This window comes from Notolabrus celidotus, chromosome 22 (assembly GCF_009762535.1).
Source record: "Notolabrus celidotus isolate fNotCel1 chromosome 22, fNotCel1.pri, whole genome shotgun sequence".
NCBI classification, from domain to species: domain Eukaryota; kingdom Metazoa; phylum Chordata; class Actinopteri; order Labriformes; family Labridae; genus Notolabrus; species Notolabrus celidotus.
Window position 1 is genome coordinate 11142835 of NC_048293.1, and position 25983 is coordinate 11168817.

Genomic DNA, 25983 nt, shown 5'->3' on the forward strand with positions numbered 1-25983 from the left:
GGTTTCAGGCTTAAAATAATAAAAACATTAATAACTCATTTAACCTACCAGTAACTCTGGTGCTGACAAGCGAGGAAGATGACATTCAATGATTTTGTCGACTAAATGCACACGCCTAAGTGCAAACATGGAATCATCTTGTTAATGACTCTAAAGTCAAGTCACTGCCAAGAATCTGCCAATGTTGGGATCAAGCTAAACCTAGACAGGTCAGACCCAGAGCTTCATGCACTGACACAAAGTCACGCTATCATGGAAGGGGGCAGTGAGGAGGTGGTTGAGGGAGACAGAAAAGGAGGAGGAGGAGGTAAACATCCTGAGAAGAGTTGAGGGGAGTCAGCTCACAGGAAGTGCAGCATTGAGTCACTTCCTGTTCTGAGGGCAGCCCATATCAATGTACAGAGCGATGGTCTTGACGCAAGACATGCAAACACAAAAAATAAAGCTACACAATATATGCCAAGAGTAAGTGTGGACATGGTGAACTAGCATAAATTACAAGCTTGGACTCTTGTTTTTGAAGGTTACTCTGTGCATCCCAACATCACTGTTAAACTGTGCTAAAGAAGCTGACCGCCAGTAGATGAATGTCTACAATTATCCCTCATGGTTTGTATCAATTAAAGTGAGATTAGGACACAGCTATGTCAGTCTCACAGTTTAGCTTAATCTCAGTGCCAGGCAGGCTGGTACTGAAGGATTCCACCAGCTGCTTCCCCTGAACCAGGGTCACACACAATGGGCCCCAGAAAACAATACCACCACGGCCCAGGAGCGCCTGCCTGAGTTGGCAAAGCGTCTGTGCACGGGACACACAAGACACCTGGAGCATTTCTACTGCCAAGAACCACAGATCTAGAGACAGTGAGACAGATTGATGGCTCAGGAAAACATGGGTGTATCAGATGACTTGTGTCAACAAAACCAGAAGAATGATCTGTCAGAAGGCGAATTTGTGATTCTGCACAGAAACTGATGACTGCCGAGGGCTGTTGTGTTCATTTAGGCAGCACAGTGGACGAGTGGTTGGAGGGAGACAATCCAGCAAAGGACTTGATCCTCAGGACTTGAACTTATACTCTGATCTATCAATGGAAGAGAACAACTGCCCTTCAGGTATCAGTCAAATACATCATAACACCATATTTTGAAAGTCTTACTTAAGACTTACATTTGGTGCAAATGTAAACCAATAATTGCTGGGATACATAGCAAGAATATTGGACCAATCAGCAAATAACTAGATATTATGTCTGGAAGATACACTGCTGTTGAGGGCTCTAAATGCAAAATACATGAAGCGCCCCTTCATGTAAATTGTGGCGATTCATTTGTGTAAATTAGAGCGCAAAATTACTGCATGATTCATATCTAGAAACTGCTCCACTAGTTACTTGTGTGGTCATTCAAAAACATTAGGGTACTGAAGTTGTGTGAGGTAAAAGCTTTTATGATTTGTTAAATTCCACAATGCTCTCTTCTTTTCTTTCATAACACCAGAACAAACTCCCCACTGCAAATTGGTGTGCACAGCATTTGGCAGTCTCCTTATAACGCTGCAAGTTTTGTGCAGATGCTTCCTTTTCTCTCTACCGTTACTCTGTTTGTTAAAATGGTGTCATCAACTTATCTTCCATAAAACCATAGACTGAAACACAAGACGATAAACAAGATGTAACCCTTTGCAAGTATTTGAGTATTTCTGCCAGTTTTAGATATTGTGTGACCAGAATTCAAAATTATTAATCGACACATGACTAAGAAGTCAACTGTTAACTAATACCTGTATGAGGAGCATTCCAACTGCATCAAAACTACTGAAAACATGATTCGCTGGTGGTTTGAAGGGAGAGAGTTTTGCTCAGAGAGAGGCACGTGCCTGTCTAATGGAACATTTCCAACTCACCCCCTCCCTCTGACATAACTACATCCTAAACCCTGTCAACCTATGGGGTGATTAATGCTACATGGATCAAACCAACACCACCACAGGCAGCCAGCGGGGGCATCCTTCCTGAGCTGGGTGCAGTGTCAAAGTGGGTTTTCCTCCACTTGTCTGCTTTCAAATCCTCACACACACACAAAAATAACTTGTCGATACCCAAATCTAGCCAGCTGGATTCACCTCCTCTTGGCACCCTGCGCAGCCCTTTCCACTGTACGGACCAGGTCTCATTTCAGAGCAGAAGCATCTGCAAGCCTGCACGCAAAGGCTGCAAAGAGCAGAGGACACTTCTTTTTTTCCATGCCCCATTAAAGCAAAAGGAAGCCAGAGGTACCAGAACAATGGATTGGCAGGTTTAGAGCACATGTTCTCCAGATCATACGGATAAAGTGATAATTGATGGCTAACCTGTGGGAGCACGAAAGCTTAAAGCTGAAATCCCAGCATACATGCATGACAAAATAAACCTCCTCTACACTTATGCACTTCATACACCATCTCCCACACATGCTACTGCATACATCTCCGAAGCCCATAGTGACTAAGCATGTCTTTTGTCATCTTCAAACGCAAATCCATTCAGCCGAGGCGCCGCGACCACACACGCATACCAAAGACCCCAGCGCGGAGGAGCTGTGTGTGAGGTCCACAAGTCAGGCTGGAGAGACGAGTGGAAAGGGGCTTTGCAGTAGTAAGCTTTTGTTAAACGAACTAATCCGCCATTGATATGCTAAATCCTGTTATAAGGAAAGAAAGTTGGAGGAAAGAGAGATGAGGAAAAAGGGGACATGACGGGGGTAAAGGGAGCCAGGGAGCTGGACAGATCTGAAATATGGTTCCATTTCATTGGAAGCCAAAAACAAATCACCTCAAGACAGCTATGAAAAAAGATCTGGTTTGAATAACAGAGTTTGCCGTTTGGCATTGAGCAATATTGATGATTTCTTTGCACAGCTATCACTATTATCTGCACGGCAAAGCTCAAAATGATAAATTGAGGTTATGAGTCATAAGTTATAGCTCATCCGTGTTCTTCTCATGATGACTGTTACATCAAAACGGACAACACAGCTGTGGCTTGTGCTGAGTTTTCTTTACCATCCCCAGAAAATAACACAAAACCAATGTGTTAAGGCACTCAGTCACAGAGGGCAGTAAGTGTTCTTGTCTGGAGAGAATAGCGTCCACGTGATTGTGTGTGGTTAGACATTTGTGTTCCTGTGCCTGTGTGATGTGTGGCAGAGGTGGGTGGCTAAAGGGAAGCAGTGTTGAGAGCGGTGCACAAGCTCTGACAGATGGCCATGTGATTACAGTAAGGAAAAGTATGCTGCTTGACCTCAAGCTGCCTCACACCTTTATTGGTCTGGCAGTAGGCCAGACACATGTGGAGGACAGTTACAGTAAAGCGTCCTGCTCGAGATTAGTACAGTACACAATGCTACAAAAAATAACAGCCAGCTGCAGCACCACTATTCAAAAGATTAAGGATAGCAATATGGCAGCGTAAAATAAAAAATGTTGCACAATTATTCCCAAAAGATTGATTATAAAAGCAGTTGTGCATTGTTTCCTTTCAACTGGATTAACCTGACTGGCTAATCAGCTCATCTCTGCTCCAAGCGTTTTACAAATTTGTCCTTGTCTTCTTAGTTTTTCAGGGTCAGCCTTTCATCCATGCTTACATAGTGTTTTGGACCCCAACAATGGCTCCATTCACAAACACTCGTCAAAGTGGATGCTTTGAAAATGCCAGTTTTGTAATTCTGTATGATAGTCATGTGATCTCTGGCCACACGCTGCCATGTGATTTGTTTTCATAATGATGGCCTATGCATTCTTCCATTTTTACTCTGTGAATAACTAATCTGACACAGCTCTCATTGTATGAACTTAGAAATCGTCCACAGAAATTAAAGCTGCTGGCAATTTTACGGGAGGAACAGGTATAAAAAAAGGGGGAGATATGGGAGGCTAAAAAAGGAAGAAGAGAATGAAAGAGAAATAAAGGAGGGTTTGTCATGCTTTCTCTATACCAAACTCTTGATGCCGTGTAGTTCTGCCACATCCCTATGCCTGAATATGTACAGGATATTCATTATACATAACCCAGATCTTGAACCCAAAACCACTGCTGTAAAATAAATCATGTCTGGATGGCAGTGAGCTACCCAGAGACACAGGAAACACAGAGGTGGTTTCACAATAAGATTACACAATCATCAGGGTTGTTATATTAGCTGCCCATTCAAGGAAATGCAGATTTCTAACTTCTAGATTCTTCTATTTTATCATAGACTGTATACTAAATGGATGTAGCATCTCAACCTAACTTCAGTCAAGGTAGAGTGAGGTAAAGAGGCGGGCCTTTTAGCCTCTTTGCGAACAGCTAGAGGGTGCCTACCTGTCAATCAAGTGATCCATGCCCTTATTTAGGCAAAACTTGTAAGTTTAATTTTTTTATAAGTAACAAGTTATGAAAAAATTCACCCCCTGTACTTTGTGAGCTGATCAAGCAGCAACCTCCAGTCTCAAAATATGAAGGCCATGCAGAAGTGTTATTAACTGCAGTTCATTGAGCATCCGCTTGAGGCTGGCTGCAGAAACACCAGAAACCACATACACACCAATTCAAAGAAGACGATCTTTGCAGCAATAATAAACATGTTTGCAGCCTGGTTCAAAAAACAGCTTCAGTCTGAAAAACTCATTTCTCTTTCGGCACACACTTTTAGGGGGGTTGAATTTTTTTTATAATGCGACAGTTCAGAAGATATTAAGACTACCAGGTTTTTTTCCATTTAAGGACATGACTGACTTGATTGACAGGTGAGAACACAATAGCTGTTGGCGAGGAGGCTCAATGTCTGCCTCTTTACCTCACACTAGCTTGACAGACGTTATGTTAGGTTTAACATTTCCAATATGGCTCCCGCTGATGATTGGCTTCAAAACAGCGCATCAGACAAAAATGGGTGACGTCACAGATACTACATCCTATAATTATACAGTCTATGGTGCTGATAGAGAAATTAGCTATTCAGACCTAAACCCTTTTTTGTACCAGGCTGTTAACATATTTATTTTTGCTAAAAGAGATCGTATTTTTGAATGGGTGTGTATGTGGTTTCCAGCTTTTCAGCAGCCAGCCCCAAGTGGACATTCAAGGAACTGTTGTTTAAAACACTTACAAGTGGGCAGTTTATAACACTTCTGCTTGGGCTTCAAATATTAACACAGGAGGTTGCTGCATGTATTTAATGCACTTCTATCAAGACAACAAGGTGGCTTCAAATTATTGTGACCAAGGGTCGCTGGTGGCCTAGCGGTCTAAGCACGCCACATACAGAGGCTACAGTCATCGTCACAGGGGTCGCCGGTTCGATTCCCAGCCGAGTCCATTTCCTGCATGTCCTCCCCCGCTCTCTACTCCCCACATTTACTGTCTCTCTTCAGCTGTCCTATTGAATAAAGGCAAAAAGATAAAAAAAATAATAATAAATGATTGTGGCCAAGATTCATTGATACAAATGTGAAAATTTGATATTTGATGTACTTTCCAACTTGACTGCAACAGATGACATGATAGCAATCAAAATATCATCACTGTTCTCATTAAAGCTCTGAAATGAACCAATGTTTGCGTGGACGTAAAATGTTGTCACTTTTTGTATGAAGATTAAGGTTTGTGATGCTAGTCCTGCATCTGAGATGAACATGAAGATATGCGAGATGAGCTCTTCCTTATGCTATAGCTGTTAGAAAAAAAATAGTACATGATATGGGAGGTTTTCCTGCATCTATGTACTGACCTCAATTCAAACTGAAAGTTCAGTGTGCAATTTCCTTCACTTTTAAGTTGCACTAAGTCAACACATATTGGAGGGTCACAATTTAGAAAAGTGAACGAATGAACTTGCAGAATGATCAAAAGAAAAGGACAGAGGATTATCTAACAGCCCTGCAGAGGAGAAAACTTCTCCAGGGAATTCTTATCAAGGTACTGGCTTCTTATGAAACCTTGGAGCCACAGTCAGGAGGTAGAGGGAGTTTTTCCTTTAGCTTGAGGTGGCATGATTAACACTGTCACAAGATCAGAGTGATACAAGTTTCCTTTTCTCACTAGATAAATGAGTCCATTGACTAATAACCAAGCAATTGTATAATAGGGCTATAACACAGAGCCTGGGTCAGGAGTATCGAACACGGTTTTGTTTTTGTTGTTTGATATCTAAGGAGAGTCCCTGTAACGTCTCACAGGAGAAAAATAAGAAGGATCTTGAATCAGATGGCAGATGGTTAATGAAAAAAACAACTTGAAGTACATCAGATTTAATAGACTACATGTGCAAAACTGAGTAACTCCAGTAAGTCATGAAACCAAAAGTTTGAATGAGCCATCTTGAATAGGAAACTTTTTTTTTTCATGTTAAAACAATGAGGAAACCATTGGTTGACTTTGAGGTGTATGTTAATGGCCACAACAAAGGAAAATATACTTCAATAACTTGACAAACGAATGCACTGGAAAATCCAATTATGTGCTCATGCAAACTTTGGGGGAAAATTGTAATTACTTGTTCAAGTCACATCAAAGACGCCGTGGAAAACTGTGTCAATCTATTAAAGTCAACAGTGGAATTGTATTTGTTTTCATTACTTATTATTAAAGTACTGCGCAAAAGTTTTCCAGCAGCACGGCAAGAGGCACACATGCCCAACAAATGGTATTTAGATGTGGGCATCAACATAACTCATATAACTCATATGTCAAATGAATTGCAGCATCAAACGAGGGCAAACTGGAAACAATTTGGTTTTTCAACGTTTGCTTTAACATTAAGTGTTTTTGGTCCTCCAGTGACAGTTTCCATACAGTTAGGCTGCTTAAGTTTTCAATAAATGACTTGTCCTCATGTGCTGTAGGTAACACAAACATAAGCTGAGATACTTTTAGATAGTACAATCCAATGTAAGTGTTTTACTGATGTTAGATTTCCTTTCTTTCAGTGAAGGAATGTTCAACACTCAAGAATCTGAGAGGAATCTGCAGACAGCCACACGGAGGGTTGCAGTTTGACCATTACCATAAGGAATAAGGGTGGGACATAATATTGATACAGCAATTCATTGTCATCCTGACTTGTGTGATACACTGTTGCAAAATACTATTTTAATTGAATAGATGCAGCGCTCTAAACAGATCTCCCTGCCAATTTGACTTATTGTGGGGGGTGCTCAGTCTGTCCATTCTCAGAGTTCTGTGAGGTAATCATCATGGTGCAGGGTCAGGTGCGTGTGCCCGATTGCTCCTGATTTGGAGCAGGTGTGGGGAGCTTATATATACCCCTGGACCCCTGTGCCTGCTGCTGACTCATTAAATCTCCCTCTGAGTTACTGAGTGGATCTGTCAAATGTTCTCAGCATTGCTTGGTTGCCTAAGCATCAAAAATACCTGTCTTTTGACCCTTCTCCTTTGTTCTTAGCTTGTTCTCTGGAAGTTGGACGGGTCTTTACCCCAGTCTTTTAGTTCTCTTTTAAGGCGTCCCTAGTAGCCTCTTTGTGTTGGCCTTTTGTATGCATTTATTTATTTTCACTTATCCATTGATCACTATTGTAGTAGTTCTTCCAAATGCAATAACTTTAAGAACCCCCTGTGGTCTGCATTTGCATCCCATTCCCCCTTATCCTGACAATTATAGCGTTGCTGCTTCATCACTCCACGCGGTGGCACTGATGATATGAGTGAAGGGAACATAGATGGCAGTCAATTGCAATGGCCAAAAGAAGAAAACAGTTGGTCCATGGTGTCCTATGTGACACTGCCCATTTTATTGAAGTATGGGAAATGCATTCCTGTTTGCTACAAACTCGTGTGATGCTAGAGACTTACAATAGTACTCAATATGGTAGAAGTGTTAAGCAACAGAGGAAAGGAAGCTGACTGAAACAACCTGGTTGTAGATATTGACATCATGGTGAAATGTGAACAGGGTTACAAACACACCCAGCAACTCCCACCCCTTATAAGCAATGCTTACACAACCTAACAAATGACCATCTTACCTGTCTCAGTGTTCGGGATGATTACACATCAGACTAAAAATCAAAGCTTTAATTCAACAAATGAAGCACAAAATAACTGTGCAGTTTAAACAGGACAATATGCAAGAGAACCCAGTCATGTGACAATCATATAATTACCACTCTAACATCTGTCTGTTCAATATGTACTAAGAGCAAAGGGGTTATTAGCCTAGCTTAGCAAAGGAACTATATTGAAGATTACATATGTGAAAGAGGTTGGATTAAGCATAGTTACTTCTTTTAAAATCTAGAATGAACCACAAATGGAGCTTACCAGACCCCTGTAGCCCTCTAAAGACGGCTACAGTAACTCAAGAACAAGTAAGCAACTGCTAGCATAATCTGCATCTGAACTAATGGCTGAGAAACCAGGCAGAGAACTGAAAGTTACTGAAATGTAACAGGGAAATGGTGTGCAATGAGCACAGAGGCAACAGCTACCCTCCATAGCTAACAGAAAAACTCATTTACACCCATCTCTACAGCTCACTACTGTAAGACTTTGATCTTGTTCATTTCTTTGCTTTGTGCAAAAAGGGAAGTGTTAAAATGAAAAGCTGCTGTTTTAATATGGGTTATATGCCAGAGTATTTATTGGCCAGGAGCTGTAACTTCAAGGAGTCTGTTTTTGGTTATCTGGCAACTTCATGGTGGCGACTAGCCTCCAGAAAGCCACTGTAGCTAGCCAAGAAAAAACGAGCTAACTTGGTAACAAAATGAGCAAGCATGTTTCTAAAAATGTTGGAATACTCCTAATATCTGCCTTGGTCAAATAAAATGTAGCCAAACTAATACTGTTTCAGATATTTCTTTGAAATGTGGATAATCTTACAATATTTAATGTTCTTTGTTAATCTAACATTAATGAAATTAAGCAATATCTTTTTGTTAAGTATCCCTTACATTAAGTTGATGCAGGGTTGTGACTATACACTACTAAATAAGACATTCAAAATGTAAAATAAATCTGCTCTAGCCCTGGTTCTTTAAGATTTCAAACAAATATATCCAAAGTGTGTACATTTCATTTGCTTGAGAGGAAATATACACTATTACTGTTTATTAGTGTAGCTCTATATATTTTATAAACTAATCCTCCATTCTGTTGAAACAGGTTTATTTTAAACAGTCAAGCTGTCAGAGAACTTGACAGCAACCACATCACTGAACTTTTCCTTTTTTAATAACTTTTATTCTAGAAAAAAAACAGCCCTCAACAGTCCTTTCACATCATATCAATATTACTGCAAGATTGGTCTTCTGCTATTTAAGTTGAAGCAGAAAGATATAAAAATGAGTATTGCAGTACATTTGATAAAAGGTGACACAGTTCAGCTCTTCCAGATACTTTTTTTTCTCAAGTAGCAGTTAGAATTCTGTCAAAAGCTTGAGTCAAGGAATCAGTTTAAATTGCCTTTAATCATTTAATAGTTCAGGGCATAACGCTTAAAAACCGTAAAAATCAGGAAAAAAACGTAGTCTGGTTTTGACCCTCACTAGAGTCTTCATCAGGGCGTGGTAAAAAAAACAGGAACAGGTGAGGTTCATTTACAGCGTCACGTGACCAGGAGGCTGAGAAATACATCAGCATCATAAACTGTGTAAATAATGGACGTAGTATCCGTGACATCACCCATCTGTTTCTGAAGCTCTGTTTTGAAGCCAATCATTGGTGGAGACATATTGGAAATGCTGAAGTCAACCTAACTTCTGTTGAGCTAGTGTGACGTAAAGAGGCGGGCTTCAAGTCTCCTAGCCAGACTGTATTTTTGTACCAGGCTGTAAACAGGTTTTTTTCTGCAGTAAAGATTGTATTTTTTGATTTTGTGTGTATGTGGTTTCTGGTACTTATGGAGCCAGCCTCCAGTGGACACGAAGAACTGCAGTTTTTAACACTTCCGCATTGGCTTCAATTCTCTCGGTCGTGAGTTGCCGCTTGATCAGCATATTGAAATAAAGAGAATGTTCATAATGACTTATCATTTGTACCATTTATGTTACACTTCTCCTATATTTACTTTATACGGTATCATATAGTATATATATTTTGACCTGCTGGTGACCACAGATGAAAATAAGCCTTATGGCTAAATCTGGCATGTTTACATGGATGCTACCCTGAAATGTTCACTGATATGCACTGTCCCTTTTTAAATAAATTAATAAAAATGAAATATTTCTATCCTTCTATTTCTTTCAATTTCTTCCATTTCCTCTGTGACTACATGATAACATTGTTTCCTTTACCAACACTTAGAATTTTTCATAAATTAATATTAGTTTCTTATACATTGGATGAGTTAAAGAAAGGGAGAGAAAATTGAAATAAAAGAGCTTCTTTATCTATCCCAGCTCACTTATTTCCTCTGTTAAGTCAGATGCATTTTGGCCTCATGGGTTTAAAATACCTTGACATCCATAAATATATACATTTATTTCATATTTTATATATTATATCTATTCATCATTGGTGGGATAATTTTAGCCACTTCCTTGTCTGTCTTGCAACTCTTCTAGCTAACAGAGGTATTTGTACCATTTCTATCATTTATTATACTCCACTAACCAAAGAAAATGTCAGCCATATTCTCCGTTTCACACCTTAAAGGGATGCTAACCCCAAATATGTAATGAATATGTTCACAGATTTCCGGCAAGATGCTTTGAAAGATTTTGCAGATAACATCTTCACACCATATAGTCTGTTATTTAAACTGCATCGAATGTGCCTCACTTCTGTTTTGAAGCCAGTGCATAAAAAGATAGGTGGACATTCTTCATTTTAATGGTAAATTACATAAAATAATATATTTGCTCCTCCGTTTGCAGAAGCAGGCCAAGAAAAACACCCTACAGCTGGAGTCAGACAGGGAGAAGAGGGGGGCTTTGTGTAACTGACTGACTGACAAAGCACTGCCCCAGTATGGATCACATTCAAGCGGGCATACTGGCATGATCAAGCAAGCTCACATTCATAACATGAACTCCCGCTGAATAGAAGTGAGCTTCTTTTCCGCTGCAAAAGGAAGACTCCACTCAGCGTAACCGCCTGACTAAAGCAGCCGCATGCAGCGGAAAGGAAACTCATTTGATGGGACAGCGGCAAGATATGCTGTGACTTTCTCACCTCAAAGGCTGACTAACCTGTTTCCTTCCATGTGGCAGAATATGGCTCATGTTTTTTTTCTGCAAGAGTCTATATCAGTGTGGAACATGGAATGTTATTCCAAACGACAGATTCAATCTGAATGACATCTGATGTTCTTCAGAGCTCAAGGTTTCAGCCAAGCGTGGTGTAAAGCTTTACTTGAAATACACCTGGCACTATAGTCAATTTCAGTGTGCATCACACCATGGCTTTACCTACTTTGCAGCTGTTTTTATGTGCAGACCAGCGAAATGACAAAGTGTTTCATTGTTTTTAAAGCAGCTCAGAGTCCTTAAAACATCTCTATCCTTGTCTTCTTCTTGTAAATGCCTCAGAGGAGTGAACACTGCAGCCTCCCTGAGAAACCCAAAGGTCTGAAAAGTGCCAAGTGTTCATATGCAATTAATTCTCTTTTGGTTTCCTTTTTACCGTAAGCTGAGCGCCTAGTGTGTGTGTGCATGTGATTGCAGCCAATGTGACTGTCTGTGTGTTTCTACATTTCTGCTACAGACAAGGTGGAATCAGAACTCTTACCGCTGAGTCCAGGTCTAAAACCTTACCCAGACCGCAGCGTAGTTTTAGACTCAACACATGTCACCCTAAACCTCTTTCAATCATCAGGGGACTCCAACAAAGCTATACCCCTTACCAACTTTACATCAACACCAGTCGCTGTGTGTGTGTGCAGCCAAATCTCCAAATCCTCCAAAGAAAATCCCTCTCAATTTCTCCAGCCGTTTGATTGTTTGCATTCAGAGATAGAGAACTCTTCTGTTATAATTTGGCGTTGAGAACAAAAAGCCCTGAAGAAGAGTGGAGATAATGGTGATGAGGTCACCGCTTGGTTTCCAGCCACTGTATACCCAATGAGAGCCAGGTGGCTTTTGGCCTAATAGCACCAAATTTTTTACATACATGAAAGAAACTGTCTCACCCCCCTGCAACGACGATGTCCTGCATGTGTGGGCGTTAGCTTAACTGCATCTATGTTTGTATGCATGTGTATGTGAATGAGTCTTGCATGTATTAAGAGTGTCCAGAGGCCAAGAAGAGAAGAGGAAGGCTGAGTCACAAGATCTAATGCCTCTCAGGAAGAGAGCAGTGTGATCTAAGACATGCTTGGCCAGGCCCCCGCACACTACTGATGAGTTATAGCTCTGCTGCGATCCTCCGCCAGCACCTCCGCCTCAGAGATATACTGCAGTACACACTCCATCTCCCCCTCTAGCCTGGAGAAGCAGGGAACAGCCGCCAGATTCACCTCCACACAGGGCACATAAACAGGTGAACCAGGGGGGAACTTATCAGAGATTGATGGTGACTGTGACAGCACTTTCTCTTGTTCTGTGAGAGCAGGAGGTCAGAAGGTGCGTGGTAATAGCAGGATGTAAGAACATAATGCTGTTGCTCAACAGAGACATTAATAATTACTGTGGGGTTTTCAGAAAATGGGCAGGCACTAACTGCTTGTGGTTTTCCCTTTCTTTATGATGAATACTATGGACTTACTAATACACACAACCTTCTCTTGAATTGGGAGTTTCACAGAATTACGACTGCAACTGAAAGCTAAACACCTATTTAGATGCACAAGCTGTCACTTTCTTTATAACAGACAGCAAAAGTGAATTTCTCTAAAACTGTAAACACAAAGACTGAAATAATGGCAAGTGCAATGTTAAAAAAAAATCATCTGAACACAGGCACACAAGCTGAACAAGCTGTGCTGCTCCGCCAACCACAGCAGATTGGAGAGCGGGAGCAGGGAGAATTTGGAAACAGGGAGCGGCTCTGAGGGGAACTAAGAGAACAGCGAGAATCCCTGGAGAAAGACACACAGCGACTAAAGGAGTCATGCTGAGTGGCTGACTGTTTCCTTTGGGTTTACAAATGCTCAAACAAACAAAGGCAGGATTGTAATAAAACTACTTATCTTTCCATTTCTCCTGCGGTGCCTTTTTTTTTTTTTTTTTAAACAGAAACTGTGCTTATGAAATGAGCAGCATTCAAGCACTTCGATACACAGTTTGTCTCTTGTTGTATTGACATATGATTGCACTTCCCCTGCCACCTCCCTATCAGTTTGTCAGATCACTCACTACGCTGAAAGACAGGAAAGGCAAACATTGCTGAGAAAACAAGCAAGAATAAGACATTCTGCAACGTGCTCCTGCTGCAGAGATCAATACTGCCTCACTGATATGACTGTGTAGCTACAACAGAGGCCATGTGGTCTTCTTTAACACATCAGCAAAGGTCATGATTCTAACATCTGTTTGACTAACCCTTTGGTTTGATAAGTTCTTTCACTCAAAGGAGAACATTAGTCATTAACCAGGTCAAACAAACATGGGTTAATATCTAGGAAAGGGCATTGTCTGTGTCAATGCAACCCTGCTCTTTTTAGCATTTTGTCATGGTTGAGAACCCGTAAGTGTGCTGAGGTTGTCAGCAAGTGCAACGGGGTAGAACAAGAGTCTTAAGAGAGGAGGAACTCCAGCGTTAATGAGTAAATTAATAAAGGAAATAACATGTCCTCTTTCTGTGAGCAGTGTTATGCTACAGTTACAAATTTATGAATGGAAACTGGTGGAGCCTCTCAGGAAGTAGCTCCTAAATCACTACACGTGGCCGGCTTCACAAGGTCAAAGTCACCAGGATTCGTGAGCATTAAATGGTTCCACATTACTCTCACTGCCTCAATAAAATCACAATCAAAGCCCATTCAGCCAGAAATTGAATTAAAATGATGCAACATTATATCCCGTCACTAGTATGTTAAGTATCGTGAAGGGCATTTGAAAGCAACATAGAAATGCAGGATTTACTCAAAGCAGAGGCACACTTGGTGGCAGGAGTGGCCTGCTGTTGATGGTCTGGCACTGCCTTAACATCAGTGGTAGATTCGCCACAACCTTCTCTGTGCCCCATGTAAAGTCTGCCAAAAAGGCTGTCCCAGTATCCCCTACCCCCATCCCCAGAGAGGACCACACTCTTCTCCACTCTGTCATTGGCTCACTCTTGTGGCTGGGCCCTGTGTTCTGCCTTGCCACTTTACATTTAGAGGAGAGCAAGGCGGCAGAAATGTGCACTACAGATGGTAGAAATTACTTAGCTCACTTAACATCAGAGATATTTTTTCCCCCTTTTTCTTCTCTCTCCCTTTTCCACAAATTACTCCAAGACTGGGGTAATTGATAGATTCCTTGTGCTAGTAGGCTTTTGAGTTGTATATGGAAGACTTCATATGTCTATATGGCTACTATATGGTTTTTGAATACACCAGTATTGCTACAAGTGAACACCCAAAACCATCTCATTTGGAAAACAGCTAAAGCCATGACAGTGTGTACTCAAAACCTATAGCACTGAGTATTCTGACTCAAGTGTGAAGTGTTTTTCTTTGAGAAGAAGCTGAATGTGCTTTCCAGGAAATGTCTGGCTTCATGTATATCACACATAAAGCCCTGTGCTGTTGGGATGTCCTCTGGGGTGAAATATGTCTGCCAGCTCTATAGGAACATGCAGATGTGGGCCCATGTTGTTGAAGGGAGGGAGGGAGTGAGGGAGATGGTGGTGATTTATTTCCCGTATGTTTCCTCGTGTGTTTCAGTTAGTTTTGGTCAATGTGAACTGCAGTCTCTATTTTTTCCATCTGCACTTGTCTTTCTTGCTTTTTTACTCTTTCATTTTCTTCTCCTTAGAACTTTATATTCCATTACTTGCCTCTAAAGATCTCAGACCAAACCCATCTTTATGACAGACTTTTGATTTTACGTGAAGATGCTGGTCAATTCAGGGTCATGATTTCCAATCTTTTAAAGCTTAGTCACCAAAACTAGTTATTGTGATGAGAATTAAACACAATAACCTTTGCATAACAGCACCTAAAGGCTGATACAACACCAGCATGGAAAAACATAAATGCAAACCAAAAGCAGTGCATCTGCTGTTGCAACTCAATGTAATAAATCTCAATATAAGAATGTTAACTTGATCTTGTTTTCCCTGCCAAGTGTACGGCTACCTTAAGTCACCAGAGAGATATCATTTAATGGCTATGAAAAATCAAAATCCTTTTGTTTTTATAACTTTACTGTATGGTGTCCAGCGTAGCCTGTTTCTGACTCAAAAAGGCCTTTGTCTCACTAATTACAGAGGCAGCTGTACAGACCTCAACCAGAGCTGGGAGTTAGAGCACCGACAAAACCAGTGGGGAGACCTGTGGCTGAGGCAGCTGCTTTACACAGCATTTCCAGCTGGACTGAAAATACAGAAACATCCTAAGGACAACTGCTAAATCTAAAGTATTCATTAAACTAACATTAAAGGCAAAGACTTAATGTTTTTTTTCCATTACATATGCCAAAGGCACTTTAAATTTTTTCCCTCTGCTAAGATTTATTGCCACTTTTTTGAAAGAAAGAAACTTTAATTGATGCCAAACTACAGTGTAAATCCTTGGTTTATAGTAAACATGCTTGCTACAAACATTTAAAAAACAAAGCATCTCCAGTAAAAGTTGTCTTTGTTGTAAATTAAATACGGTCCCATAAAGCCTGAAAGCTAAGCTGTTTTTATTGCACCATTCCCATTACAGTTTCTGTCATAATCTGTCAGATGTTCAGCACTACCAAAGCAAAGTGTTTAGCTTGAAATATTTCCGTTTCCTAGCAGTCTAATCCCGCCCATCTCGAGCAACATCACATCATCCTCCAAAAATGCCTGGCTGAAGAGGAATGTTCTGTAGCTGGCTGGCTGGCTGGCTGGCTGGCTGGCTGGCTGGCTGGCCATGCTGACCAGCTGGCTAACTGGGATTCATTCTCAAGGAGTCATGAACTTTTGTCCCGCCGCTGCTCCCTTGCTGGCTGCACGAGAGGACTTGGGCGACACCAAACAGGAAGTGCTCAACAAGTGGAAGCTATGGATGTTTATCTCGCGCCATTCATCAAGCCCAAAAACCAGACAGAAAAGTCAAGACCCAACCACTGAAACAAGGCTGGCCTGACTTAGAGTTACATGGAAACCATAGGGGGGCTGTCGATAGGCCATCATGGGTTAGATCTTGGCTGGATGGTACCCGACTGGGAGGGTCTCCACCACCCACTGGCTGGCTCCATTCATCCTTTCTCACAGCCTTCAAGGAGCCTGGCTTAGAGCTGATATCCTTGTGCCAAGTGGTGACAGTGAAACATATTTGAAAGTATTCAGTAGATTGCAGCACCAGTGACCGCAATAAGTGCTCTAAGAGACTGAGACTGAACATATCAAGATCAGGTTGCCCAGGACTAAGTATGACCCTTACCACTTAAGGGTAAAAGTGGTCCAAACCGCAACTAAAAAAACGAACCTTAGATCAGAACACAGAGAAAGCAAATCTATGCTTTGGACACTGGCCAAGTCATGTGGTCGAGTTTTAGCATGAACAGGAATGACTGCACAAAATCTATACAGTATACAGCTATTATAACAGAGTGCACGACTCCCTGTCAAACAATGAGAATGATTCAAAAGTAAAGGGTTCAGGAACGATGTGAAATGTCAACCTTGAGGCCATTATATACAGTAAATGGGAGTAGATGCATCTGGAATGTTTTCCAGCTGTTCCGCATTCAGAGTACATCTGATCTCGCAAACAGGCCTTGGTGTGGGGTGATTTCTTTATATCATCAAAAGCTAAGGCTCATTGCAAACTAGACTTGAAACTGTCAGTCATGATGTTGGTGTCTAGTGAAGACCTCACACATTGAGGTGCAACAAGTACAAGTTTACCAGAGCACAAACTTTCTGTCATTCATCCATGGTCACATGCATCGAGAAAAAGATGCTAATACAAACAGCCTAAACTTGAGGAATGGCTGTCCCATAACTACGATAGGGATGTATGGCTGTGTTTAGTATAATTATGCATCAAGTGGTTATAAAATATCAAAAGTTATTACATTTGAGGGGTCTGAGGTTACGCTGACGATACCATGTTGGAACAAGAGGAACTCTGACTGACAAGCATGGGTTGCTTGTGATCCTGAAGCAGTGTGATTCTGTGGATGGTGATTCTTTGTGAAAGAAGTTTGATTGACTGCAACTGGGGTCCAATCTTAGAACCCTTAAGCTATCGTCCGATGACAACGTAGCCTCTAAGAGTAATGGGTAACTATTTGGGGCCCCTGGTGTAGCCAGTAATTTGCCATATAGTAACTAAAACTTCCTTGTCTGTGAAGTGTCATCATCTACAGTTGGAGTTGAGAGGTGATGTCTTAGAGGTGATGTCTTACTCGGGGAATCCACAGGATGCGTGTGCGCCGCGTTACGGCTGCGACACGGCTCTGCTCCGTCCCGGGGCTTTCGCCCTGGTCCATAGGATGCGTGTTTGGAGCGGCGCGCACTCCGGAGCAGGAAACTCAAGATCCCTCGAGAACTCCAAAACGCGCGAGAACAACACAGTATAAACTTTTCCTCGTCCATGGTGTCGGATATCTTTTGAGACTGACGTCTGGCCCGATGCCACAGGTTATGACGTAATGTTGAAGAAGTGGTGAAATTTACGATCTTGTGTTTGCACATGGTGTTTATTTTGAAAGTGAGCGGATGTTGCATACGATCCTCGTGCCTGACTTCCGGGATAGTTCGATCATTTCTGTGTCGATTGACGCGTGCTGGGCGCGGGGAGCGGCGAAAATAGACTCCCCGCGTATCTCTGGCAGAGCGGCGCGGCGGAACGCTTCAGAGACGGAGCTGAGACGCGCCGCAGCGCGCCCTGTGGACTCTAGAGCATTGACTTGAATGGGAACCTATTTGCTGCGACGTGCGCGGCGCAGCCGTAACGTAACGCGACGCATCCTGTGGATCTTGGGCTTTAGAGGTGATTGTTAGCTGCATTAATTACACATGCTGTGTCTTCTGAAAAGAAAGTAAAAAGTGAAGTGATATTACCAAGTCATCTGCATATCATATAGCTAAAGACGTTACCCGTTGCAACTGTGTAACAGGACAGCTTTATACAACCACAACAACTTGAGCAAAGGTACAAGTTGCCAAAAATGTACACTGAAGTCAGAGAGAGTCTCAACGTACTGAGTGCTATAACAACCAACAACAGGAGTAATGTTGTCAGAGAGGTGAAGCTCCTGGCAGAGGATGCAGTGTCTTTTACTCAGCTCCTTGTGTTTTGGAACCTCCCTCATTGTTTCTGCACTGTTTCCTTCATCATCTTCTTCTTCTTCTTCTTCTTCTTCTTCTTCTTCTTCTTCTTCTTCTTCTTCTTCTTCTTCTTCTTCTTCTTCTTCTTCTTCTTCTTCTTCTTCTTCTTCTTCTTCTTCTTCTTTGCTGGTGACTGGTTGGCCTTTCAACATGAATCTAAAGTTTTGTACTCTCCAAGTAGATTAAGAGTATTATTAAAAATATCTGCCATGTTGTATATGGTTTAACAGAAACAAATGTTCTTGCCACAGTGTCAAAAGCAGAGTTGAAATGTGCCCTAAGTCCTTTCCACAGATTGATTTAATTTGATGTGTGGGATCAGGCTGTTGGCTTAGCTGTTAAGAATAAATCCCTGTTGATATGGGGTTTTGACCAATCAGAATCAAGTATTTAACACAGCCGGGTAATAAAGTATGTTAACACAGTTACTATAGAAAATACTGGCCAATTAAAACACAACTCAGCCCCTAGGCAACATCAATACTTAATTCTAACATTCAACTATTAATAAACTTGTTTTATGTCATGGATGGGTAGAAGCAGAGGTAGTTAGGAACACAGGATAGGAAACAACCAGGGGCAGTGACAGGACACAGTGAGGGAACTACATCTTCCAGCATGCATAGGAAAACTGCATCTGAGTTCCTGCCCTGCTGGCAGAGGGACCCAGACCCACATAATCAGCAATGACTTGGACAAATTGCTTAGCCACAAGGTTATAGGCTACCAATATATCCATTCATATAATATCATGGTCTATATCCAAACTAAATCTAACTCTGAAAATTCACAACAGCTGACACAGCAGAAAAACTTGACAATGAATGAACAGATTTGAGTGAGGATAAGAATCTCTGTTTGTTGCATGGCTGAGTGATGAGTCACTTGTAAAGCAGGCCAGCTCTCAGTGGAGGAAACAGCAGCACGAAGAGGGGTCTACACTCCCATCCAAAATCTATCTTCATGCAGATACTACCCCATGGAGTCTAACGCATTTTCCTGTCTCCCTTCTGCTGACAGACACCTGAAGTTCTGCTGACTGGAGACATCCTGGGACGACTGTCAACGGCTAAGCCAGGGTCAGAGATCCTCAGCTGGGAAAGCTGGCCAGGATGAACAGACTTTGTAAAAGGCTTACCATTGTCATGCATATTTTAGAGCAAGAAATGAGGCAGGGATGGCCTGGAGAGTGCAGAAGGCCCACAGTCATATTTTCCATTGATATTAAAGCCATATGGCTGGATTTCATGAAATAGTTGAGGCAGTGCACTAAGTTTGGCAGTGTTTGATATAAGAAATACACAATGTGGAAGAATAAGCTGGATGTAATCTATGCTGATGATGTTCAGAGTATTATGATTAAAAGAATGCATAACATTTTCAGATGTTTATTGCATACATGGCCTTTTTAAGTTCCCATGACTCTTGGCTGTAAATCTGGCCTGCTTCATCTTTTAGGAACATGTATCATCTGAAGATAATTAAATGTGATACAAAGTGACATAAAGAGATAAAATTGTACGTAAGCAATAAATGACCCTGATCTCCTATTAGTGGATAATAAGCACCCACTCACAATGAAAATACTGCCCTGATTTTCTGTAAGGATTGTCAACAAAGAATCATAATTCCCACCCTTTTCCTGTTACAGATTCTTGCAACCATGCCAACATGTTACAGGATCCATGTAAATATGCGCAGTGATGAGATTTTCTGCTCTGCCAACCAGAACTTCATAACTAGCTAGTGAGAATCAGCAGACCTCGTAAAGAACAACAACATTACCCTGCTCCTCTGGAATGTCAACTTGAACAACATGAAACCAAAGGACACAGGCGCAATACAAATAGCTTCACTATCTTCTACTTGTTTGTTCCCCATTTGTTTTTCCTTATTTCCACTAACTGCATCTCCAACACAAATATAGCTCTGTCTGACCTGAATGTTCCGATCCTGGTGGCTGATGAAAGTGCTTTGTGTAATCATCCTCCTTTTGATTTAGCGAATGATAATTACAGGCAAAAATGGATTAATCATCATTACACACAAGAGGTTAACAAAAACAGCAGTGTGTGGATGCATATAGGAGCCATTTCATTATTTCAGAAGGCTTTGCACACCATTAATCCCACACATCTATGAGGGACACATCCATGAGCTCAAAGCAGATAATGTCCGAGTAAGCCCCTACATATGTTGACAAAATCTTTAGTAAATAAATCAAATTAGGTCTCAACTTTCTGAATTTGCATCGCTTATTTGTATTACTTTTAAAATGAATTGATAATTAAGGCTCACACTCTTCACTACAGATAATTTTCCAGGACTTTTACAGTGATAGTTTGCCTGGTATGACAGGAATGCATCATGCCCATACACCAATATGTTCCTTTCTGTGGAAGTCTGATACAAAAGATGTCTTGTCCTTTGACTGAACTCTGCACTGACAAATTATAAAATGATCAATATAAAAACAACAACAGAAGCAAAACTGTATTTCACACTTTGATGGTTAAAAACTAAAGTTAGACTCTGAATTTAGAGTCAAGTTTGCTAGAAGTATTAACGGCCACTGACTCTGACCAGTTTATCACAACAAACTTTAACCCTTTACAAGTAATATAAAGTAGAGTCATTAACAGAGCTGAGTCACAGCTGTAAAAGTTACTAATGTCATAATATGGTCCATTTAACCAGAACAGTGCAGCACTGCTTTTGAGGCAACAAAAGGGGAAAAAAATACTGTCTGCAAGTAGTTAGCTGGTGTTTTACTTGCTCACAGTTTTGGCTACCATTTATAGTTTTAACCACGGCTTCTCTTTCATTACCAAACTTTCCCAACAATGCCCAACACCCATTGAAAACCAGCACTTCGAGACAAAGTCGAATCACAAACCTTAAACCTTTGCATGTGAAACAAGCTAGCTAGCATGTCAACTTTAGCAACAAAACCAAACATGCTAACCAATTTAGCATTACTCAGCTTTTTAAAACAAGATACACCTGATACAATAAAAACTACAGTAAGCAGCCGCAGTGACTCATACTTTAACATCTGAATAACAGTATTTTTTGCATTATTTGAAGTTTGGCCACAACAGTTATGACGTGACCTTGATGTCATCTAGCCTGCAGGTGCTGTGTTATGTGACTTGGGTGTTTGCAGCATGAAGCCTACTCTTAAATCTATTGTCCATAAACTAAAGTCACTATTTGTTGTTGTTGTTGTTGATTTTGTCCTTAACATTATTTGGCCCTGTTAGAATCAACAGTTTTCCAGGTTTTCCAGGATGCTTGGGAACCATAAACTGTATAATTAATGTACGTAGTAACTGTGACATCACCCATCTGAAGCGCTGTTTTGATGCCAAACGTCGGCGGGAGCCATATTGGAAATGCTGAACACCAAGTAAGTCATGTCCTTAAATGGGCAAAACTCGTAATCCTAGTATCTTCTGAACTGTCGCATTATAAAAAAATTCCCCCCCTGTACAGTGTGTGTCAAGAGAGATATTAGCTATTCAGACAAAAGCTCTTTTTTTAACCAGACTATAAACATGTTAATTATTGTTTCAAAGAGCGACTTTTTTTGAATTGGTGTGTATGTGGTTTCCGGTGATACTGCAGCCAGCGTCAAGCTGCAGTTTATAACAGTTCCGCATGGGCTTCATATTTTGAGACCGGAGGTTGGCGCTTGGTGGGAACCCTGATCTTTTTATTCTCCAGCCAAGCGAAATACAACAAAATTTTAGTTTCTAACATATTTCTTGCGACATAATAAACTAAAATCTGTGGTATGGTAGTTTTACAAAGTTGTTGTCATGTTTAGCCACTTCAAAATAGAAACCAAAACTGTAATGCACGTTAAACAAACGCACACTGGCAGACACAAACCATTATTGGGACTGATAACCAATTAGGTAAAAAACAAACAAGAGCTGGCAAATTAAAGCAGGTGACGCTGATTTGTTCTCAGATTATTCTCACACAACTGACAGCGAGATGGCAAATTATCTAGAAATATGCAGCCTATACTTTTGTTTAAAATTGTGTCTTCCACAGAGGCCACACTCCAGTGTCATTACAACACTTTAACAATGTCATGGAAAATAAAGTAGGTTCCACCATCACACAGGCAGAGCAAAACCACCGTATAGTTCTTTGTGTGTCATAAGGTTGTATGTATGCACATGCACTGCCTTAGTCCAGCAACATTATACCACAATGTAAATAACTGGCACTACTAGACCATGCCCTGTAACTGGAGGAGCATCAGTACTGTTTTGTGCATGCGTCTGCGGTGTTTGACTCACTGTAGGGCACGAGGCCCAGATGTCCGCTTTTGAAAACAAAACCAGAACAGATGAATATGGCAGAAGATGGCAAAACACATGTTGGTGCATCATGTTGGTGCTCTGCCGCATTTGGTATGACTGCTGCAGTTTGAAAACAAGTTAATTACAGTAGCTTTATATGTTTTTGTGAAAAATCTTTCACTTCAAGGGACATTAGAGAAGAAATGTGTCATGAGAGATATCCTTTCAAACTGATAACAGTGTGTAAGCCATATGAGAGGTGCTATAAGACAAACCCTTACCTTCTGGTCCACTATGGAGCACACCAGGTCCTTCACAGAGGACAGCGACAGGTCATTAGCTTCCAGGTTGACTGTCTCTCTGGTCAGTCCTATCTGCAGCAGGAAGGAAACCCCATGGAAGGAGCTGCGGGAGTTTGTGGGGCTGGGGACACTGTGACTGCCGTTGGACAGCCGTGTGTAGAGCGGTCCGGGTGGGCTTGGCGAGAATGGGTGGTGTGGATGGAGAGAGTGGAGGAAGGCTCGAGGTAAGGATGGGGGAGAGGAGGCAGACATTGGGTTTCTTCCAATGGCGACGTGAAATGTTGAATAGTGAAGTTTGAGTGAAGGCTTGATGAAAAATGCACAGTGGGAACTGTGTGGATACACCCTTAATAGGGGGGGTATTTGGTCCTCATCAGTTTTAGTGAGTCAGATCTGTGTGTTTTAAACAAATCAACATTGTTTGTTATAAATTAAGATGGTGATAGCCAATCCGCCCACCTCAGCTCACAAAACAAACAATGTTTTTCTAGATGGTCAGGTGATGGATAACCAATCTTCGAACAAGCTGCAGACTTCTGCAGTAAAATCACTGCAACAAACTTCATATCCTGGAGTGGTGCGCCTTCTCCTTTCTGAGGTCAGTAATCCACTCCGACCACAGGAAGCCTGTCACCACGAACACATGAAGAAAAACACATATAGGGGTTTTTTATTATGAAAAAAGTTCACCTATGGGTACAGCAGAGAAAGTAAAGCTGGGTTGACATTATAAGATCACAACAACAGCTCTTGTTATCTAAAGAAAAAACTGTTTCAGCCTAGTGCAATATAGCCTACACATAGAAAATGTTTTCAGCTTCCACTCAAAATTGAAACAAAATTTCATCAATATAAGTGTGCCTTGTAGCATATATACGAATGTATGCTCAATTTAAAAACTGGAACTTTCACTTCACAACACCATCCTGCAGAGCCGTGGGAAGTGGCTTTAAGTTGGGGGTGCTGTGTAGTAAGAGGTGCAATTTTTTTCCTTTTTGCATTTAGGTTACTTATGCAACTGATAGGCTATAGCGCACATACATTTTATTTTTATTTATCTGGTTGGAATACAAGCTTTCAAGAGAACTTTTCATTATAAATTCACAAATTGCAACTTCCATACCCCGTTGTACAGCAAAGAGCATACAACCCAAACCTGGTAAAACAGGCCCAAAAGGCAGTAAAGTACATTGAACAGAACTTATCCAAATACATTTAGTTTTTAAGCAGGCACACACACAGGGCCCATGCATCAGGTTATTTTAAAATGAATAATTATTTACGATTGCTATAATTATTTCTCAAATCTTCCTCAGGCATTACATTTTCAGAAAATAATACAATTAAAAAAAACTGATTTATTGTGTTAATTAATGTATTTGTTTCAACTTATTTATGAATCCAGAAAAAATTGTATGATGCCTTTTCCAACAGTGGGTGTTGCAGCACCCTCAGCACCCCTACTTCCCACGGCCATGCTACTCTTCATTCTCGTGTTGCCCTGCATTGTTGTGTTATAGGTGCTTCCAAGAGCTAGCTTTAAGCTAACTCCTTCAAGCCTTACTGTAATTTGACCGGGAGCAACAACCTAAACGTTTGTGTACACTGTCAGGAGTTTGAACTCTGCTTTGGACAAGTTGTTGACTTTTTTTTTTGTTGTTGACTTTGACAACACAACTGTGCAACTCCACGCCAGCGTAAACACACTACAATAACAGCATAAAAGACACATTAAAGTTAATCAAGCATATCATATCTATTCAACCTCCATAAACATCTGGAACCAAGGCTCCTGAACATCTGCACCCCTCCCACTTTCGATTGGCTTGCTGGCAGATCACAACCCGAGTCGAGAATGCCAGCAAAACAAGTTATACAAGAGTCGAATTAACACATTCAAAGGAGACTTTGCTGTAGTTCAAAAGTAAGGTCACAGAATGCCGGCGACAAAACGTCGCTTTGAAGACTTCTGATTTCATACTTTACCTTCACAGTCAGCGAAGGGGGCTTTTCTTTCCATTGTGAGTGGACTGAAGAAACTTTGCAACTCCATCAACTGAGGACAGCGGAGTCTGAAGTTTATTACTCTTCACTTTTAATGAAGTCACACACAAAAGCGTTCCGTCTGATCCTCTCCTCGAATAGAAAACTTCACTTTCACACACAGGCGCACACAGACTTACCGAGGGGTCAATTTATTTTCTCTTATCTTTTATTCCAGATTGTAAATTCATGCGCATCTTATTATCCGTCCAGCTGTGACTACTCCCCCTGCTCGACGAGGAAAAAGAGCAGCGACCGTCACTGGGGCTTGGAGTCTTTTTATTATCTCCGCATAACTGAGTTTCCATGTGTGGAGAGCACAACTTGAACTACAGTCCCTGTGAAACAATGGCGCCTCCGATGGAGCTCAAACCAATGCGCATGTGCCTTTCTTTTCCGTTATTTCAACTTTGCCATGCCAAGAAAAAAAAAAAACTTTATACAACACGACCAGGATCGGTTTGTAATGCACTGGTGTCCAAAGTGGGTTCCCAGAGCTCTAAGGGGCCCTTGAAGGGATTCTTATAAGTTCTTGCAAAATGAAGACAGGATTTATTTCACTCTATTTCAAAAGTTTTAAAACTAGTGCCACAGCTCAGTCTTTCCTGTTATTTTCTTTCAATCCATAGACAGTCTATCAGAGATTTTAAAGTTTGATATGATAAATGTGGGTTAAGTTAGTCAATAAGTGGAAGAAATCTTCAATATTTGCTAAACTTTAAGAAAAAAAGAGGGAAGAGGGATGTGATTCTGCCATGGTGCTTACATTTTATCTAACTGCCAGCTTCTGTTCTTGATGAACTTACACACAATAGATTACACAACAAATTTAAGGAACTGGTCCGTTGTTACACTTGTGCTTGTGAGATTTTGCAAGTCAGACATAATATTCATGAGAACATGCACACACAAGTAAGAACAAACCAAAGAAGATGATGAAAAAGG

General features: G+C 41.1%; 1 protein-coding gene across 4 annotated transcripts in view; it reads right to left on the reverse strand.

Annotated features, from left to right (window-relative positions):
- prkd3 (protein kinase D3) overlaps window positions 1-25412 on the reverse strand; it is a 57526-nt gene extending 32114 nt beyond the window's left edge. For 2 of the 4 annotated variants that reach the window (XM_034675661.1, XM_034675658.1), the window contains exons 1-3: window positions 25179-25397; window positions 24982-25051; window positions 22975-23622 (exon numbers count right to left, since the gene is read on the reverse strand). In XM_034675661.1, the coding sequence (XP_034531552.1) occupies window positions 22975-23247 (273 nt within the window). In that variant the 5' untranslated portion in view covers window positions 23248-23622; window positions 24982-25051; window positions 25179-25397. Of the gene's footprint in view, window positions 1-22974; window positions 23623-24981 lie in introns of all 4 variants that reach the window. The other 2 variants (XM_034675659.1, XM_034675660.1) reach the window with 2 other exon arrangements.
- Between the last annotated feature and the right edge of the window lie 571 nt (window positions 25413-25983).